Source organism: Balaenoptera acutorostrata, chromosome 3 (genome assembly GCF_949987535.1).
Source record: "Balaenoptera acutorostrata chromosome 3, mBalAcu1.1, whole genome shotgun sequence".
Lineage (NCBI taxonomy): Eukaryota > Metazoa > Chordata > Mammalia > Artiodactyla > Balaenopteridae > Balaenoptera > Balaenoptera acutorostrata.
In genome coordinates this window covers 154,363,103-154,383,297 of record NC_080066.1, presented here as the reverse complement: position 1 = coordinate 154,383,297, position 20,195 = coordinate 154,363,103, and the positions used below count along the sequence as shown (strand labels likewise).

General features: G+C 48.5%; 2 protein-coding genes across 5 annotated transcripts in view; one reads left to right on the top strand and one right to left on the bottom strand.

The window, feature by feature from the left end:
- The window catches only part of IFT43 (intraflagellar transport 43), a 95,819-nt gene extending 85,580 nt beyond the window's left edge, over positions 1-10,239 (bottom strand). The window contains exons 1-2 of one of the 3 annotated variants that reach the window (XM_007184500.2): positions 10,174-10,239; positions 7,393-7,485 (exon numbers count right to left, since the gene is read on the bottom strand). In XM_007184500.2, the coding sequence (XP_007184562.1) occupies positions 7,393-7,485; positions 10,174-10,227 (147 nt within the window). In that variant the 5' untranslated portion in view covers positions 10,228-10,239. The other 2 variants (XM_057543398.1, XM_007184501.3) reach the window with 2 other exon arrangements.
- Positions 7,407-20,195, top strand: part of TGFB3 (transforming growth factor beta 3) — a 29,418-nt gene continuing 16,629 nt past the window's right edge. The window contains exons 1-2 of one of the 2 annotated variants that reach the window (XM_028167084.2): positions 7,407-7,558; positions 14,569-15,791. In XM_028167084.2, the coding sequence (XP_028022885.2) occupies positions 15,305-15,791 (487 nt within the window). In that variant the 5' untranslated portion in view covers positions 7,407-7,558; positions 14,569-15,304. The remainder of the gene's footprint in view (positions 7,559-14,568; positions 15,792-20,195) is intronic. The other variant, XM_057543397.1, reaches the window with a different exon arrangement.

Sequence of the window (20,195 nt, the reverse complement as noted above, 5' to 3'; positions counted from 1 at the left end):
AATTGAAGATAAACTGAAAACACTTTCTAATTCTCATGTGACACAGATAATGACAATAATAGTTAGCATGCGGCGGGCACCGTCCTAAGAGCTTTGTACATTCTCTTATTTAATCCTCCAGCAACACTAGGAGATAGCTACTATTATTCCATTCAGCAGAGGAGGAACAGGCTCAGAGTGGTTAAGTAACTTGCCTAGAATACACACCGAGGAATTGGCAGAGCTGGGATTAAAGACAAAATGATCATCGTTCCTACTTCTTAGGTTGTGTAGATGAGAACAGTGGCTAACTTAAAGGAGCATTGAGCTAAATAAACTCTTACATGTAGTTCTGACTTAACCCTCCCCACAGGTGAGGGAGAGAATTCTAAGTGATCTTCAAGCACCACATTTCTGGTAGGAAGCCAGCTTGACACGTAATACATAGTAGAAGGAGGCATGAGGCATTGTACTGGAGTGCTGAAAGAGACCGAGTAAGCGCTGGAGGAGAATCTTGAGATGCTATTTCCAATTGCGTGATCTACCCCGGGGATGATGTTCCCGCCCACACAGTGGCCAGCCCCAGGGATGGGTCAGGAATGCACATCTGCCCACCCCGAGGGAGAGTTCAAAAGTGAGGCATACAGAGCGTGACCTCAGGATGAAGTGTGGAAAACGCATTCCTCGTCAACGGGTTCCACGTCGGATTCCCCGCATCCCTCTCCTACGACGTTATCAGAAGCATCATTCAATCCAGCCCATTGGAGAGGGACTACGAAAAAGGCTGAAAAATGTGACTAATCTAGGAAAGTTATTTTTGTGAGAAAGAAGAAAAATGTCACCAAAAAGGGTCAGCAGATAACCCTAGCTGGGCTGAAAATAACTGCCCGCTGGCAGACCAGTCAGGAACAGGCGGAGGGCAAGAGACGTAATGCAACGTGCCAGGGAAGCTCCAGCTGAGTAGAGCTGCTGGGGGATGAGGAAACTGGCCTAATTTGGGAACATGAGCCCAGCAGCATTTCTCAGATTCCTGCAAGAGAATCTGGCTGAGTGTCAGTTCTGCGTCCTAGGAGGAGCACCAAAGGGATGGGGGGCGGAGGAGGAAGAGAAAGAGAACAGCTGTGTCTCAAACACTTTTCCAGACAAGTGGACGAATAAGGATAATCAAGTGAGAACTTACTCCCTCACCAAAAGGATTCCAAGAGGAAAACCCAAAAGTCTCTCAGCTCCCGCCAAAAGCCTTTCTCTACTGGGAGGTCTGTGCATCTAACTATCCAGCAGGTAGGAGAAGTTAGGTGGTGTTTAAGAATCTGTCTGGAGTCTGAGAGAGTACAGCCAGACGTTAGCTGAATGACTGTGGACAAGTCACTCGACTCCTTGAAGTCTCAGTGTCATCATAGCTAAAATGAGACAATAAGTACAGTAACTACTTTAAGAGTTACCACGGGGCTTAAATAGGATAGCGTGTGTAATTGACAGAGAGGTAGGAACGGTTCCAATGTCAGCTATAATTATTATTATTACAAGGACAATCTGCAAAATGGAAATTAAGCTACAAACTGCTTTAGACCCAAGTGAGAAATGCTCATCCAAAAAGACAGGCCAGGGAATTCCCTGGTGGTCCAGTGGTTAGGACTCTGCTCTCTCATTGCCGAGGGCCTGGGTTCAATCCCTGGTCGGGGAACTAAAATCCCACAAGCCACGTGGGGCAGCCCCAAAAAATAAAAACAAAAAACAGGCCAGTCCTGAGAGGTTTTGCCCTGAGATTCCTTTTTCCCAACTTCAGCGTATGGTAGTGTAACTTCATGGTAGAAAGCGTCCAGGTCTTTTCTTGAGGTCGTGTAGGAGAACCATCATTTGAATGACAGAAGGTGAAAGTTCAGGCATAGAAATCCAGTTTAATTCTCAGAGCTACTCTGCCCAGAAAAAGTTATTCACTGCAGACGTGAAGACGCTCATCATGGCACCAGTTAAAGTCTCCGTAACTGTAACGCCAACCTGAACTGCTAACTGAACTATGCATCTAGGGATCCAAGCCTGATTTGTAACAGGTGGTGAAAAAAAAAAAACCCACAAAAAAGCAGAGGGATGCAGTCATAAACCTTCTTGGTAGTTACCATTTCTTGAGAGGTGCCTGTGTGCTGGCACCTTTATGTGCATTACCTAATCTGACCTTCACAACAACCTGAAAGAAGCAGGCATGACGCTAATCAACTCTGAGCTAGTGAAACTACAGGAAGAGTTCATCTTTCTGGTTAATCAGTATGATTAGGCAGGTAAGTTCTTTGAAATTATTTGAAAATTTACAGATTGAACAAGCAATAAAGAGACCTTTCGTCTTCTTTCAGACAGGGAGGAAGAGTCTAATTATAATTACCTGGGCTGAGCCACAGGTATCCTACAGGCAGAAAGCCCCAAGGGGTTACAGAGAAAACAGGAAGAAGGAAAAGATTGAGGCAAGATTTGACACAGGCAACTGCATCAGATGTCTTGGAACTTGAGGGCATACAAATTTTCACTGAACTCTACACAACCCCAAATTAGAAAACGGGAGAGGAATGTGGATTTTTTATTTTTATTTTTTTTGCTACTAAAAATAATTCTTTCCTTTTATACCCAAGCCTACAAGGAAAAAAAAACAACAAAAAACAAACTCTGTATAAATTCTATTTTTTTTAAAATTGATATGTCAGTCGCAAACTGCCTACTCAACAGTCATTCCTCTTCTCCTTAACCCCAAAACCCCAACGTGATGGGTGTGGCAACGTGCCCAGCTGAGAACGCCCTTGAAATTTAAGGTGGTTTTAAGACCCAGTTCTGACCGATGACATGTAACTAGAAGTCTACTTGGTGAGGTCTCTGGCTATCATTTTCCTGATAAGAAGGGACATACTTCGTTGGCATGAACCTTGAACTCTTCCACTCTTCCCCCTCTCCTCACCTAAAATACAGACTGGATCCCTGGGGAACAACCAGCCATCATGTCAGCAACCATGAGAACAAGTTACAAGCTCCAGATGGCAGAGCAGGTGTCTAGATGGGGTGAGGGTAACGCAGGACCTTCTCTAGTGACCGCACCCGCCCTGCCCTCCACTGGACTTCTTGCTGTGAGAAAAATCACTCCTGCCTGCTCCAAGCCCTGGGGCTGAGTTTCTGATACATATAGCCAAATTCCATACTGATAAGGATACCTGAAAATCAATCCATCCTAAAAGAGCAGGAGTTTTAACTTGAATGGAAACAGGAGCCAGGTAGATCAGATGTGAGTAAATCTGACCAGGTGTATTCAAGTAAGAAATGGTGAGCTGGACAGGGCAGGCCAAGCGTAAGCAAGCACCGTTCTCAGCTGCAGCCAACTGCTGCCATGTGGGGATGTCAGCCCAGCATTCCCGCTGTGCCAGGACTTCTGGTTTCAAAGAGGAGCCCCAAATCTGGATTTTCACGTAAATTTTCCTAATTTAGAAATGATAACAACCAAGTTTTAAAAAATGTTTAATTTTCTACGGATCAAAGAAGACATGGCTGTAGGCGAAATTCAGCCTGAAGGCCACCAGTTTTTAACTGTAGAGAGGGTTAAGGCACAATAACAGAACACCCGAGCTCTGGAGAGAGACAATAATGGTTAGCAATTATACACTGAGCACTTATGGGTCAGACTGGGTTAAGGGCTTCTTTATACCTGTTATCTTGTTTTTTCTTTCTGGTCACCCTATCAAGTATGTAATACTAACCCTGTTTTATCAATGAGGAAACTGAGGCTTGAAGAGGTTAAGTAACTTGCTGAGCCATAGAGCTAACATGTGGCAGGGCCAGGATTTCAGCCCAGGACTGTCTAACCGCAAGGCCTGTGCTCTTATCCACCCTTCAGGAGGAATGCCCGCTGCAGTCTGGAAGCACAAAACCTGCTTCAGATCACTACTAGTCAGCCTGTGGAGAAATGAGTAGCAACCCTTGGAGAGACTTCCAAATCGCTTCTAAAAGAGACCCAGGCTCACATCCTCCTTCTGTGCGGTCCTTTAATAACAAGAGCAAAGCTCCATCCAAATACTCTCTTATTCACTACTTACTGAAAGAATGAACATTTGTACAGTGCCTTTCAGTTTACTAAAGTGCTTTTAAATACGTATCTCACTTAATCCTCACATCAACTTGGTAGTATTGTTACCACTGTTTGACAGATAATGAAATGGAGGATTAGAGAGATTAGTGGGGTTGTTCAAGATCCAGGCAATTAGCAGAGCCCAAGCTCAAGCCCTGGTTTTCAGATGCCAAGCCCACGTTCCCTCTATTCCAGCAGACCTGGAAGCTGCTCTGCTTCCTCCACGGAACTCCCCATCCCGCCAGCTCGCTTTAAAATCATCATTTGCTTGAACTAATTCCTATATAACTCTAAAGTAATTCCAGTATGTCTGACAGCCCCCAGGTACCATATTTACGTTTTCATGAATAGCTTCGTCCTAGAATATAGTCAGTGAAAGGACAAAAATAAATATATCAAGTAATACATTCAGAAGTGGAATGTAAATGGGCACACACACATAAGTCTTAGAATCTAATCTTAGAAAGAAACAGCCAAAAAGGCCCGCACAGCACAGTGTGCATCTGGCCCCAGGGGAGGCTGCCCACGCTGCTTTAAACCTCAATTCAGGGAGAGAAGGAATCCTGCAATTCTGACTGGCATTTTGCTGTCAGAGGCACCAGCTGGGTGAAGAACAGAATGACTTTTCTTTTTTCTTTCTTTTTTTAAAAAATAAATTTATTTATTTATTTTTGGCTGCACCGGGTCTTCGTTGCTGCATGCAGGCTTTCTCTAGTTGCGAGAGCGGGGGCTACTCTTTGCTGCGGTGCGCGGGCTTCTCAGTGCGGTGGCTTCTCTTGTTGCAGAGCACGGGCTCTAGGCACGTGGGCTTCAGTAGTTGTGGCACACGGACTCAGCAGTTGTGGCTCGCGGGCTCTAGAGCGCAGGCTCAGCAGTTGTGGCACACAGGCTTAGTTGCTCCGCGCCATGTGGGATCTTCCCCAAGGGCTCGAACCTGTGTCCCCTGCATTGGCAGGTGGATTCTTAAGCACTGTGCCACCAGCGAAGTCCCCAGAATGACTTTTCGTCATCTCCCAGAAAAAATACTAAGGCCCAGATGGGGCCAAAAAAAAAAAAAAAAAAAAGGTACATGCCTCTGCAGAAATAAGTAGGTATTCTAGAAAGGCTGAAACCCTGAGAGGTTCATCACAGTCTGCGACTTTGGAGTTAGGTGCTCACAGTACTGACTCTCCCCTGAGCCGAGGGGAAGGGGACGGGTAGGTGAACTATGCCTACTGACCCCAGCTTGGTAGCTGATTTGGTGTGGGCGCCACAGAGGCTTCAAGGCCATCAGGACATCCCGGCCCATCTCAGACTCACTCACCTCACCACTAAGGTGGCTATAACCTCCTTCACAATTGCGTAGGCTTGTAATCAGCCTTTGTGACTGCCAGTGATCACGAAAATATAAGTTCCATTATGGCAGGGGATTTGGCTCTTGTTCACTGAAATATGCCAACCCCCTAAAATGGTGCCTGACACACAGTAAGCTTCAATAAATACTTGTTAAATAAATGAATTAATGATCTGGTGTTGGGGTGGATCCTCCAAAGGCCAAGAGTAGACTTCCACTGATCCAGTCATTGGCTTGCCCATCCATTGCAGTTCAAGCTCCTTGAGATCCAGGGTTGGGTCTAGTATATCTTCTTTCACTATCTCCCTCCATTATACCCCCTTAACTGTGTCTCCAGTGTGCCACAGTCTGCCACCCCTGACCCTGTAACGCTCTTATTCAGCTTCTAAGAGCCCCTCATCACACACTATGTACTTCACCCCCTCACCCTTTGCAGTGTCAATGGCATGCCTGCTCTGTGCCAGGCACTGCGATAAACAAAGGGGGACAAAGGTGAAACACAACCGCCGCCTTCCAAAAGCTCACATCTTCTGAGGGAGCCAGGCGCATAAATAATTAGAATACAATGTAATAAGCTCTATAATGGAGATGCTATGGTCAAAGTCACAAACTGACAACCCTCAGGCCTAATCTAGCCCATATGGTGATTTAATTTTTATAATTAGTCACTAACCTCTAAAAACGTGTTGCTTTCACATAAAATTTTAGACTGCCATCTCTTGGAAAATCAGAAGAGCTGGCAGTACTGGACCTGTTTCCCCACAGCATCAGCTGGCTGTGGCTAGATAGTGGTTACCCTTTGGAGGGTACATGTTGCCTCTGGTTCTCCCACAATCCCCCCACAGTCTCTCCCTACCGTCTTCAGGCAATGAGGCCAAGGGTCAGTCGCCAGCTTTTCTGTGTTGGCATGGCTGTTATCTGAGAGGAGGAATGATCCTCTGTACCCATATTTCTACAATCAGTGAGAAAATGAAAGATAAATTGAAAGGTCCATGTGGAACACTTAAAGACATGGTGGATATCTTATTTCTGATGAAAGTGAAGCATATTCCTACCTGTGTGATATGTAAGTCAAGTGTGTCTGTATCTTGTCCCCAGCATGCTGTACTCAGGCCCATAAGGCCTCCCAGCAGAGATGCCCTCATCTGTTATAAACCTACTGTAGGCCAATGAGCTGGGCAACTGAGAAGCCAGGTTGCCTGTTGCCCAGAAACTCACTGTCTAGAGGGCCAGGCACATAAAAAGAAAAATTAGTGCATAATGTGAGATGTTCTATAACAGGTACTATGGGAACTGAGAAGTAGGAGCCCTAAGTCGGCCTGGAGAAGTTAGGAAGAGCTGACAGCGAGGATTACCCTGAAGCCAGCTCTTGAAAAGGGCAGAGTTTTTTCAAATGGGCAGAGGAGGGTGAAAAGAAGTTCTGAGGAAACCGCCGAAAATAGTGCCCTGGCATTAAAAGCAATGCTCATCAAGATTACCCACCCTCTGCAAAGAGGCTGGATAAATTCCCACGATTCCAGGCCACTTGGAAAAGTCTCCAGGAAAGTAAGGCCAGTACGGATCCCCTTCCTGCCTGAAAACTGTAGAAAGTGCAGGTCACCACCAAGAGCAAATGTCCAGTTGTGTAATCCAACTTTACGTCACCAGCATGCCTCACTGGCGTTTATCTGGCAGGAATAAAAACCCGGATTTTGGCTGGATTTTGAAACCTCCCAGTCCCTTGCTTCAGTTAACGTACAAAACTTCTTCACTGGGAATATAAAGCAATGCACAGAAACTACTCTGGCATCAAAAGAAAAAAGTTCCTCTTTCACTTCTTGCTAATAGGACAAATGCCGAGGAAGGGAATTCCCAAATCAAGATAGGAGGAAGGCTGACATTAAAGAGAAGAAGGAGAAAAAAATATGAAATACCAAATCCTTGCTCACTGAGTAATCGCTAACTCTTAGAGTGCATTTCTTCAGAATTTTTTAACACTCACCTCTGCAGTCAGAATCGAAGAGGAATTCTTGCCAGTGAGATGATTCTCGGCTTGAGCTGACTCCTGTTGAGCTCGGCGCCCCATCTTGGCTCCCTGTAAGGAGAGATGAGGGGCATTGCTGACCCAAACGTCTTTGAGCCACTATGAGGAAGACAATCCTGCCAAGGTAAGCAAGGACTGGATTTATGATGACATGGTGGAGGATGGGATTTGAGCAACTTGAGTATATACTTAGAAAAGGCTCCAAACCCTTAAAACAAAGCGCCCATGGTCAGTTCTATACAGTAGAACAGGAAATTCATGTACTGATCACAGTGTTTTCTTTTAATGGCCATAGACCTTTTCTACCCAAAGAAATGCAGCTAGAAATTCCTCTAGAGGGGGCAGGGACCTCATGCCATAGCCCGGGAAGAGTGTGGTCAAGGCTCCCATGTCCTATGCGGGATTTTATGAAGGCCTAATTTCAAAGCTGCAGCTTGGCATGAAAATAGTTATCCAAAAGGCATTTGGGGGGGAAAGAAATTCCATGGTAACTGAAACCAGAGAAATACATATAGCATTTGCTTTGACGTGTACACTAGTTGGATTTGCACTTACAGTTATTAAAGGAAAGATCTTACAAGAATCTTGAGACATTAGCTTTGGAAATCAGACCACTTCAAATTCTGAGTCATCAAATGAACCATCTGCACGTGTTTCCCAAAGCCCTCCTGGGGTGGAGGCTCTGTGTCTCAAATGCTTCCCAGCACATACACAAAACATTCTTTAGGCAGACTAGTGGGTGGTGAAATGTTTACATTTTTCTTTAAAAAAAAAAACCAGCATTAATGTAAGCACTTTTAGATCTCATTTGATGTAGCTTCATTTGATTTCACAGTAACAGGGACTGGGATTCAGGCCATTTTACAAATGAGGAAACTGAGACCCAGGAAAGCAATTAAGTGGCAGATAAATCTAAGAGCTAAATCTTCTTCTGCCTTCAAATCCTGAGTTCCTTCCACTATGCCCTGCTGGAATTTCTTTTAAGATGTTCTAAGAACTGACTGCACCAATAAACTGAGAGCGGTTACATGAGACCTGCATAAAAACCCTTATGTAGTATTTACATGTCAAATTCTAATCAATCATTTAGGCTTCAGGGATGACAGAAACAATCTTTCTGACAATAAGCAGCTCGTTTTCTTCCCAAGACAGACGATTGCACTCCTTCACCTATGGCTGCCCTTTTCCATTTATCATAACATTGGGTTTCTAAATATGGCATACTACATGCAGTGATTGTGCTCAAACAAAAATTCAAGGATCTTGTCTTTAAATGCTGTTTGTAGACAGTTTCTCTAATAAATGTCAAGTATTTTGAGGTTTTAAACTTTTTGAAGACCCTGTGTAAATCCACAGGAATGACCGGCAGAAAACCTACTTTACTACCTGGTTTTATATGTTTTAAATCTATAGTCTGTTTATTGTTCATCTTCTGCCACTGAAATGTAAGCCCCATGAGGGCAGGGACTTGACTTAGTTTTTTTCACTGGTATATCCCTAGCACCTAGGACAATCAATGCCTGACACACAGAAGGGGCTCAATAAATATTTGTTGAAAGAATGAATGAATAACTACATTCACATCCCCCGGTACTAAAAAAGCTCACATATCAGAAAGGCTTGGTGACATAATATTCTTCTTGGTCAGTCAAGCAACCTGCTTCTTCCTAGAACAATTTGCTCCCAATCCTCATATCTCCTCTCTAGTTACTTAGAGGATCTCCGATGTTACTAGGGCTCTTCAAAACATGTAGAGATTCCACAGCAGAAACTAAAGACCTGCCGTGTGGGCCAATCTTTTAGTGACTGTCATCTTCGATAATTTTAAAGGTAAAAAGTCTTGATGAGGCTGTGTTGGAGTTAAAACACACACACACACACACACACACACACACTGAACTTGGGTCTTGAATCTAGCTCAGCTTATTTATATATAAGCTTGGGTAAATCACAGCCTCAGAAGCAACAGTCGCTAACCTCTTCTAATAACTTAGCACATGCCAGCCACTGTGTTAAATGCTTTCCACGCATATCTCATTTCATCTTCACTGCAACTCCTTGAAGTAGACATTAACACCTCCATTCTAGACATAAGGAAATCGAGGTTCCTGGAGATTGACTTTTTTTAACCCATGCAACAGCTTTATACGGCGTCTGACCTCTGGGTCCCCCGAGCACCCAGCCACTCCCCTGCGTTATAAATCTTTATTTCCTTAACTATAAAACGGAGGTAACGCCCACCTCCCCATGGGGATTAGTGGCAAGAAAGGACCTCCCTGTCTAACGCCTTCCTTCCTTCCATGCATAAAACAGTACGGTTTTTACATCAACTTCTGCCATGAGATGTCCCAAGGGAAAAGCACTAGGATGAGTGAAAGCGTGACTCTGGCCAGGGCCCCTCCAGTCACCCTCAGATCTGTCCATTCTAGGGGAGTTGGCACTTGGAGCTCCAGAAAGTGGTGAGAAGCTGGGAAATTTCCCACCGGTCCCAGAGGCCGGCGGGGGCAGGATCTGTTTTCCACTCTACGAGGATTTTAAAAAAGCAAACCCTAGGCCAGCGGCGGAGGAGCTCACCGCTGCCTCAGGGGCGGGGCGAGGGAGGCCACCTCCTCCCCGGCCTCACTCCCGCAAGGCTCAGGGGCAGGCCGGGCCGAGGCGGCTCAGGGAAGCCGGGGCCGGCGGGGTCGCTCCTCCCCACCCGCTAATTCCTGGCCCCAAGCCCCCCGAGTCGGTCCTCACGGAGATGGCCGAGCCGCGACGCCGCTCCTCGCCTAGGTCCAGCACGTCCTCCATCTCTGCGGTCGCCTGACGTCACTTCCTGGAAACCCAGCGGCCCAGTCGCGTCCCTGACGACGGCTCCGCCCTTCCATCCCAATACTTAAAGGGTCCGCCGCATCGTTCCTGGAGTCTATGTGCCAACCTCCAATTTAAACCAAACCTATCCTAAACCTGCCTTTTTTTGACATCTGGAAAAAATCTCCAGATATTAAATCCTGATAAGGGTGCTCCTGTGGGACAGTGAAAAATTTTAGTCTTTAGAAACTGCCTACATCTGTAGCTCTGTTCAAATACATAAGTTGTCAAGTGCAAAGCACTACTAGTAATAGTAGTAATTTTTCTGATGCCTTCCATTTGTAAAGCTCTTTGCAATGTACAGAGGACCTTCACAGTTATTAGCTCATGGGAAGGGCATAACAACCTTGTGTGGGAAGCAAGATAAGTTGTTTTGTCTCCAATGGACAGATGAAAAAACAGGCACACAGCGGGTCAGGTGCCAATAAATGGTTTATAATGAAAAGTGCAATATACATAATCTCTGCCTTCAAGAATACAGAGCCGCTGAAGCAACACATCAAAAACCTGTGTATTAATAACTTTCAAAAGTACAAATAATCCCTCCAAGACCCCATGAAGTGAGCAGGAGCAGAATCTCTATTCAACAGTTGAAGACACTCAGGTGCAGAGCAACGCCTTGAGGAAAATCACCTGAGTGTTAAGCAGCAGAGCCAGGTGCCTTTCTAACACCAGATCTTACTGAAGAATTTTTCTCTGGCGCATGTTACTGGGTGCCAGCCAGTCTCCTGGGCCAGCAGAGGAAGACGGCCCCCAAATTCCCAGTCTAATGGGACAAGCGAGTTGAGTCTTCATTTACTCTCCATGTAAGATCCCCACGTCAATGCCACTGACCAGTCCCTAGTACTGAGGACCCCCACAGAAGATGGGCTCATGACCCTGAAAGTGAACAATGTCCCCAACACCATGCCTGGGGTAAGGCTTCGATGGCTACCTCTTAAAAGCGAGGACTTGGAAGTGGGATTAATGACTCTAAAACAGGAATGCAGGATTTCTTAAATGCCTAGTAAATTATTCAGTTCAACCATTTATCCATACATGTTTACTGGGTAGGGCTATGCGTTAGCATGCCTGTGACAACAACAGTACCGCGTGGATGTCAGAAGAGTTGAAGCCTCATCCTAGCTCTGCTGCTAACTACCTGTGTAGCCAGGCAGAGCCCTCTCTGGACCTCAGCTTCCTCCCTTGTAGTGACTCTTAGAGATTACCCCTAAAATCTTTCACTCACAAACTCTGATTCTCAGTGAGATTAATACCCTGTTTGATTTTAACCTGAAAAAACATTCACTGTCAGAAACCCAAGATGGATGAAATATAGGCTCCAGTGAAGCCCTTGTTCCCTTCTTCCTTGGCACCAGATGAGGAAGAAGGGATTAATCTTTGGATTATTCCATTTCTTGTGATCTCTGTTGAACAATAATCAACATCGAGCCTGCAAAGAATAAAGAGCTTTTTGGGGGGGGGGGTCTTAAGAATTGCAATTCAGGAGACACAGATTCTGGTAAAGTCAAAAGAGTGTTCCAGGGAAGAGAAAGGGTCAGGGGCTTACAAAGGCAAAAGCCACAAGGCTGTACTCTGACACGAGAAAGGAAATATTTGTCCTTAAGGAATCATGAGTTATTTTAGAGTAAGGGTCTGATCAGTAGATAGGCTGTCACGAGTTATTATAAGGTAGGGGTCTGATAAGTATCTTGAGTTTCTGGCAGATCTTCTGAATGCCTTCATTAGGACAATAAGTGGTCAAAAGGTCAGATTTTATCCAGTCTGAGACTCGCATAATTCACACTTCCTCAATGGCCTTCTGGTTCCATTTTAGAGAGCTCTTAGCAATACCGACTCCATTTCTATTTTCCTTCCACTGCTCATAGCCACACCACCACCACTTTAGAGCTAATTTCCAAGCCTCCACTCCCACTTCTTCCCCAAATTCCTGAAAGCAAAGGGTGCACATTCTGGGCAGAAAGAAGCCCTGGAGTAGGGCTTTCCAAACCTTGCTGGGCACCTGAATCGCCAGATCTTACCGAAATATTTTTCTCTGGTGCATGTTACTGGCACCCATGTTACTGGCACCCAGTAACATGAAGTTTGTTAAAAATACATGTGTCAGTGCCCCGTCCCTGTAGACTCTGATTTGGTAGAGGTGGAGTCCAGAAGGACATCACTTTAATAATTTTCCCTCCCATTTTACAAGTATTTACTTAAAGGTCTCAGTAAGGCCTTCTCTGATTTTAAATTGCAACGTCCCCCCAGCCTAAGCACTCTGTCTCCTCTTCCCCTGCTTTATTTTCCACCATGGCACTTACCTTTTACCATACTACATTATTTACATATTTAGTTCATTTATTGCCTTTCCCACGGCCCTACTTCCACTTCTAGATGTAAAGTCCATAAGAGAATGGTTTTGTTTGCTTTGTTCACTGGTGCATCTACAGAGCCTAGAACAGTGCCTGGCATATAGTAGACGTCAAAAATATTTCTCAAATGATAGCTGAATTCCAGAGGCAGTAGAGCACAGTAGTTAAACGCATAGACTCTGGCAATAGATTTCCTGGGTCCAAATCTCGGTGTTGACACCCACTGACTATATGACCTAAAAGTAATTCAAAAGCAAGTTACCTTAAGCTTTCTACACCTAGGATTCCTCATGTTTTATGCAAATAAAAATAATGTCTTCCAAACCAGAGAGCCCTTGTTAAATATCACCTCCACCACTCACAGGCAGTGTAGCCTCTTAAATGGGTCTATGCCTCACTGTCCTCAGCTTAAACTGATCAACCACGACCCTGGGGATGCAGAGAAATCTCCCTTCCGTTAGTGGCCTAGGAGCCAGGGGCAGGAAACAGACCTCGCAGGAAGGGTCAGGAAGGCTAGGGCGAGGTGGGATGGGGTGGCGGGGAGCAGCACTGAGTCCCAGGAAAGTGACCAATTCAGAGACAATCCTGGGGGCGGGCTCGGGCATGGTGGCTTGCCCTCCCTAAGCTTTTGATGGGAAAAGACCTAGAAGCTTAGGCTGAGAAAAGGAACGAAAGCGGAGAGAAAACCTCCCCTCACCCATCTGGGAAATGGGCTCGGGCCAACTGCTGACTTTGCGCTGGCTGGCGCAGCTCCCCGCGGAACCCTCGGCGGGGAGGAAGGCCGCGAACATCTGGAGGACATTTCTGCGAGAGCGGCTGCAGAGCGGGACTCCGGGAAGGGAGAAGTGCACTTGTACGCACGTCGGGCCGAGAGGGAGGCTGTTCCCCAGGGCACTCGGTCTTGTTTTCCTCGTCCTCTTTCGCAGCCCCTTCTCCCCAGGCCCCCAGCCTCACCCCCCCGGCCCTCCCGGCCTTCCCGGCTCCGACCTGCGGAGCCTCCTTCACTGGCGGCCTCGCCTCGCCAGAGGGCACCCTCGATCTGCCGGAAAACGCCACCATTTTTCAATGCCCCTGGAGCATCTCCAAGCTTCCGCGAGCCACCCGACTCCAATCTTGTCAATGAAGAATCGGGGCCAGGATCGCCGCGGGGCCGAACCCAGCTCCAACCCCGCTCCCAGGCCGGGCGTCAGCCCCACCGAGGGTGGGCACGGCCGCCCCTGCCCAGGCCCCGCGCGCTCGCCGGCCCCTGCCCAGTGTCCCGCCAGGCCCGGGGGGCGGCCTGGACGGGGGGCCTGGGAGGGAGCAGAGACGCGCCGAGGAGAGGACGGACTGACAGCTGGCGAGAGGGAGAAGGAGTTGGGGTAGAAGGAGGGAGGGGATTCATCGGAGTAACTTTCCAGAAAAACAGTCAACGTGTAGCAGGAGTGACTCCAAGAGGGTAAAAAAAGTTCAGTTACCACGTCGATCGAGAGGACTCGCGAAGTATTTTTCAAATGGGCTCGGCTTTTCCTGTGCCTGTTTAAAACATTAAAATCGTGCCGCAAAAGAGGCTGCGTGCGCTGGTCCCTCCCCCCACCCCTCCCCCCACCTCACCCCCACCTCCCCTCGCCCCCCCCCTCCGCCCCGGGCCAGAAACGTCATGGGAGGGAGGTATAAAATTTCAGCGGAGAGAAATAGAGAAAGCAGTGTGTGTGCATGTGAGTGTGTGAGAGAGAGGGAGAGGAGCTTGAGGGAGAGGGAGAGGGAGAGAGAGGGAAGCTGGAGGGAGAGAAAGGGAGGGAACCAGAAAGCCAAGTCCAAGGGAATGAGCAAGAGAGGCGAGAGATAGGGGAAGAAGCATGAGAAAGAAGGAATAACAGCTTTCCGGAGGAGGCATGCAGTGAACTGGCTTCTATTTTATTTTTCTTTTCTTTTGTATCTTTTAAAGAGAAGCAGGGAACAGAAGCAATGGCCGAGGCAGAAGACAAGCCGAGGTGCTGGTGACCTGGGCGAGCAAGTGGATTATTGGGGCTGCTCTCCAGGGGCTGTCCCCCCTGCCTTCTAATTGCACATAAGCCCACATCCCAGCCAATGAAGATGAGAGGCAGCGTGAACAGAGTCATTTAGAAAGCCCCCGGGGAAGTGTAAACAAAAGAGAAAGCATGAATGGTGTGCCCGAGAGACAAGTGTGTCCTGTGCTGCCCCCATCTTTAGCTGGGCCAGCAGCGGCCTAGCCCTGCCTCTCCCCACCTACTCACTGGTGATCTTTTTTTTTTTTTTTTTTTAATTTTTTTTTCTTTTCTTTTCCATTCTCTTTTCTTATTCTCCTTCAGGGCAAGGCAAGGATTTTGATTTTGGGACCCAGCCATGGTCGTTCTGCTCCTTCTTTAAAATACCCACTTTCTCCCCATCGCCAAGCGGCCGTTTGGCAATATCAGATATCTGCTCTATTTATTTTTACCTAAGGAAAAACTCCAGCTCCCTTCCCACTCCCAGCTGCCTTGCCACCCCTCCCAGCCCTCTGCTTGCCCTCCACCTGGCCTGCTGGGAGTCAGAGCCCAGCAGAACCTGTTTAGACACATGGAGAAGAAACCCAGAGCTTCAAGGCACACAGTCGGCTTCTTCGTGCTCAGGGTTGCCAGCGCTTCCTGGAAGTCCTGAAGCTCTCGCAGTGCAGTGAGTTCATGCACCTTCTTGCCAAGCCTCAGTCTTCGGGATCTAGGGAGGCCGCCTGGTTTTCCTCCCTCCTTCTGCACGTCTGCTGGGGTCTCCTCCTCACCAGGCCTCGCAGCCCCCGGGCCTCTCTCCCCTGCTCACGCATGAAGATGCACTTGCAAAGGGCTCTGGTGGTCCTGGCCCTGCTGAACTTTGCCACGGTCAGCCTCTCCATGTCCACTTGCACCACCTTGGACTTCGACCACATCAAGAGGAAGCGGGTGGAAGCCATTAGGGGACAGATCTTGAGCAAACTCAGGCTCACCAGTCCCCCCGATCCATCGGTGTTGGCCAACATCCCCACCCAGGTCCTGGACCTTTACAACAGCACCCGAGAGCTGCTGGAAGAGGTGCACGGGGAGAGGGGAGACGACTGCACTCAGGAAAACACCGAGTCGGAGTACTATGCCAAAGAAATCTATAAATTCGACATGATCCAGGGGCTGGAGGAGCACAGTAAGTCCAAATTCCCGCTGGGGTGTCTGCTCTGGAGGGTCTGAACTGGAGCGGGGAGCTCCACAGAGGGGGGCCGAGCGGTAGCCACACAGCAGGGTGCCCCGGGTTCACCCGCACCCAGCTGGGGAGGTGCGATGCGCAGCTGGGGCTGGATAGGTGGGTGGGGAGGGAGACAGAGGCATTCTGGTAAGAGTCGAGTGCTGCTGGGAGGCCCGGAGCCCTGGAGTTGAGCAGCTTGCTGAACTCACGTCACATCGTTGACTGACTTTAATTTGGAGTGACATTGCGCTGTCCCGCTAGCACGCGTGCTGTGGCACGTGTGGTCAGATAGGTGCATGTGGATGCCATAAAGGGGCAGGGCTGGCTGTCTCATAAGAGAGCCCGTGCGGTTCCATGAGCTGGAGACCTCGGTCTTCTCCCTGCTTTTCACACCTCATCGTGACACGTCTCACGTTCTGTTTTTCCAGTTCTGGGGAAGAAGAGTATACCTGCCCCAAATTATTGTCTGTCCAGCTTTTTGAGGCCCAGGCAAGGGACAGCTTCTAGCTGTCTAGGCCCTTCAGTCCACAGCGTGCATGTGACCCATGTGAGCTGTGTGCGTGTGGGAAGGGGATGCGCCTATGTTCACGTGGCTGTGTGCTTTAAAGCGATGTGTAGTCTGGTTTCGTACGGTGCGCAGATTCATGGGTGCAAAATGGGCGTCTTCCGGGCCCGCGGACACGGGGAAAGCAGGGATGTGGCTCTGGATGTGTGGATGACGGCTGGCAGCCCTTTTGTGTCTGCGTGTCAGGGGAAGAGTGGGTGGGAGGTGTGGCTGTGGATACAGAGGGGACGTGTGTCTGGGAGTGTGTCTTCCCAGGAAGCTCCTGTCTCTGCTGAGAAGCTGGGAGGCTTCTGGGTGAGACGTCTGTGTGTTTGTACACGTGTGGAAGTCATGTGTGTTTACTGAACGGGGATTTAAAAAACCTCAATACAAGAGAGAGAGATTTGGCAGATGCTGAGAAACTGACAGCCCAGGAAGGAGGAATGTGAGCCACTCACAGGCCAGGGACTCTGGGAATAACTCTGTTTGCTTTTCCTACCAGCAGGTGTCCTCAACGCCCAGGCTACCTCAGCCTTGGCTCACCTGAGAGGTGGGCAATGCCCGGAGTGGGTGTGGGAGAATGGGATGGAACAGGCAAGGTGAGGGTGGTCAGCAGGGGTACTGCAGGGGCTGAAAGGAACCTGGCTAGAGACAAGGAGGAGTGGGCAGCCGATGGATGGAGCAGCTCTGGCAGCAGGTGCCAGAGGCCTCACCGGGAGCTGGCCCGTGCCAGGCCCAGGAGCCTGTGGTTGCTGGTGAGGGGCTCCCACTCCGGCTTCCTGTGGCTGCCTTAGGAGGTGGCTCCCGGGTGGGGTGGTGGCCGGAGAGTGAAGCACAGCTAGTGCTCCCTGCCCAGGGTTCTCTAGGTGGGGCTGACTCAGGGTCCTCAGGGGCCTATGGTTCCCAGAGGCACCAGCAGCTGAATGGCTGAACCCCCAACCCCCTGGGCACCCACAAAGGCAGGAGATAGTGGCCAAACATCGGAGAAGGGTGGAAAGCTGACGCCTGCGGGAGAGGTGTGAGGAGAGTCCAGGGCAAGAGGAAAGGACTCGGATCTTAAGGATCCGGGTCAGGAGGAGGAGTCCCGGGGAAGAGGGATCTAAGTCACTGGGGCCCACCCAGCCTGGAATCCCAAGCTGAGAACAAATGAGCCAGAGAGATGCAAGGGCACCCAGGTGCCAGTGGACATGTGTGCAAAGACTCAGAGTACAATTAGTGGACAGCCCTGGGGACAGCCTGGGCAGGGCTGCACAGATGCTGGGCAGCTCTGGGCTGCAGCACCAGGACTCTCCGTGAAACTGCAGTAGGTGAGGGTGGCCCTGGGGCCACAGAGCCGTGATCAGGCCAGGAAGAAACCTGGCACAGTGGGCAGGATGCGACTTGAGATATCATGAAGGGTCCGGGGCCCCGTGGGACAGGGGTGATGCCAGTGAGGCTTGCAGGTGCAAACAGGAAGCAGGCCCAGACTCTGCAGCTGTTGGAGGTGACACAGAGGCTGAGCAGACGCAGGCCTGGCCCGCCCTCCAGCTGGTCAGGTGTCGAGCCAGCCCTAGAGAGACAGACGCACAAGGCACACTAATTATAAAGAGGCACTGGGCAGATGCAAACGTTTAACAGATGCTGAGAAGGAGCAGAGAGCCACCCTCCAAGGTTGGGTCGAGGGAGGCCTAGTGTCTAGAACTCCTGAGGGTGGGCTGGGGTCTGTGGGTGGGGCACTGGTAGGATCTGAGTGCCAGAGCTCCTGCTGCCGAGGTGATGAGATCGCATTCCCTTCCACATTTCATCACTCCCAGCCCCTTCCGGTACCCAGTGGACAGGCTCTCAGAGGGAAGTGACAGCAGGAGCTGGGGCAAGGAGACAAGGGTGCCTGGAGTGCAAAGTGCAAGGAGGACTAACTTCCAGTGGCGCAGGAGAAAGGGCATCAAGGTGAGAGCAAAGAGGATAAGACCCGTTCTCTGGCTCTGCCCTGTCAGATGGGTACCCTGATTGCCCTATTTTCCAGATAAGGAGACTGCAACATGCATCAATTAAGTGATTTGCCCCAAAAGAACCAGGGCTGTAACCTAGACACTCTCCCTACAGAATGCATGCTGTCAAACAATAATGCAAAGCATAAAATACGCATTGTAAGTCCCACCTTTAACCTTTGGGCTCCAAAAGAACTTTGGTTTATGATATGAATGAATCACATGTTGGACCAAGCAGGTGGGCATAGGAGCTATTATTGTATGTTAGTAATCCTGGTGGCAGATTGCTTAGGGATCACTGGGTGTGCTCTTTCTTAGCTCTGCCTATTTTTACGGCCTGGAGATTCATACTGCCACAAACATTCTCCCAAATTCAACAAAAGTGTTTTCATTATCTGCTTAAAAATCTCAAGCAGGTTAAGCAACTACACCATGTGGAACTGAGCAAGTCACATCTCTGACCCTCAGTTTCCTCATCTGTAAAGTTAGAGGTAATCTCTAAGCTCCCTTCCAGCTGAAACAATTCTATGTATACATCTGGGATGATTCAACAGGTCTCTGCTGGGGAGTGAAGGCAAGACTCATATATATCTTATTCCTATATAATTCTCCAGGATTTTGCTATGGGAAGTGGGTAGAGGCTTTCTCTGACCCACGTGGTGGGGAAGCACACAGCTTTTTCAGTTCTTTTGTCATCCTTGTTATCAAGATATTACCAGTGTAGGTGCTGTTTTAACTTCTGGCTTGTAATTATCTGTGTCTGGCAGGAGACTCTTGTTTTCATCCGAGGTCTGACGCTAAGACAACCAGCAAACCCAGAGTTCACGAGCAAAGAGAAAACGATATTGTAGCGTTTCTTTTCTGGATGCCACTTTTAGATCTTTTTCATTCTGAAAATTAAAAGATGTTTCTTATTGAAAGAACTCATTTGTTCTAAGTGCCAATGCTCTCTGCACGCTAGGTCAGTGTTTCTCCAAGTGTGGACTAGAGGCTAGGTCAATGTGAAAAATGTGAATTCCCAGGCCCTAGCCCACCCTTACAGAATCAGAATCTCTGGGGGTGTCGTCTTGAAGAATCTGTATTTTTAATTAATTAATTAATTAATTTATGGCTGTGTTGGGTCTTCGTTTCTGTGCGAGGGCTTTCTCTAGTTGTGGCAAGCGGGGGCCACTCTTCATCGTGGTGTGCAGGCCTCTCATTATTGCGGCCTCTCTTGTTGCGGAGCACAGGCTCCAGATGCGCAGGCTCAGTAATTGTGGCTCATGGGCCTAGCTGTTCTACGGCATGTGGGATCTTCCAAGACCAGGGCTCGAACCCGTGTCCCTTGCATTAGCAGGCAGATTCTCAACCAATGCACCACGAGGGAAGCCCTAAGAATCTGTATTTTTAACAAGCTCCGTATTGATTTTTAAGTTCACTGACGCTTAAGACTCAGTGAACAAGGGCAAAACCTTTCCTTAGAAGGCCTGCAAACACAAGAGCCCACAGAGCCCAGGCAGCTGATGCAAATGATCTAGAGGAAAGGCTGCAGCACAGGGACCATGACAAACTGCACAGGACACTTGGCTTCCGGGTCATGGAGAGAATAGGGTGTATGGGGAGACTGGTGGCGGGGGGGACTTGGAACTGCCCAAGTCCCATTAAAAGAGGGCACCCACCGCTCAGCTCCTGCCAATTTTTGCATTGGGGAATGTGGGTCCAGCATGACTAGATCTTAACTGCTTCCCAGAAGAGCAGAAAATCTTTCTGTGAAATTTCCCAACTTTTAACCTGGGCTTAAAATGTTTATGGGCTTTTAATTCAAAATTTTACAAAACAATGCATTGGCCAAACAATATTTTAATGGGCTAACAT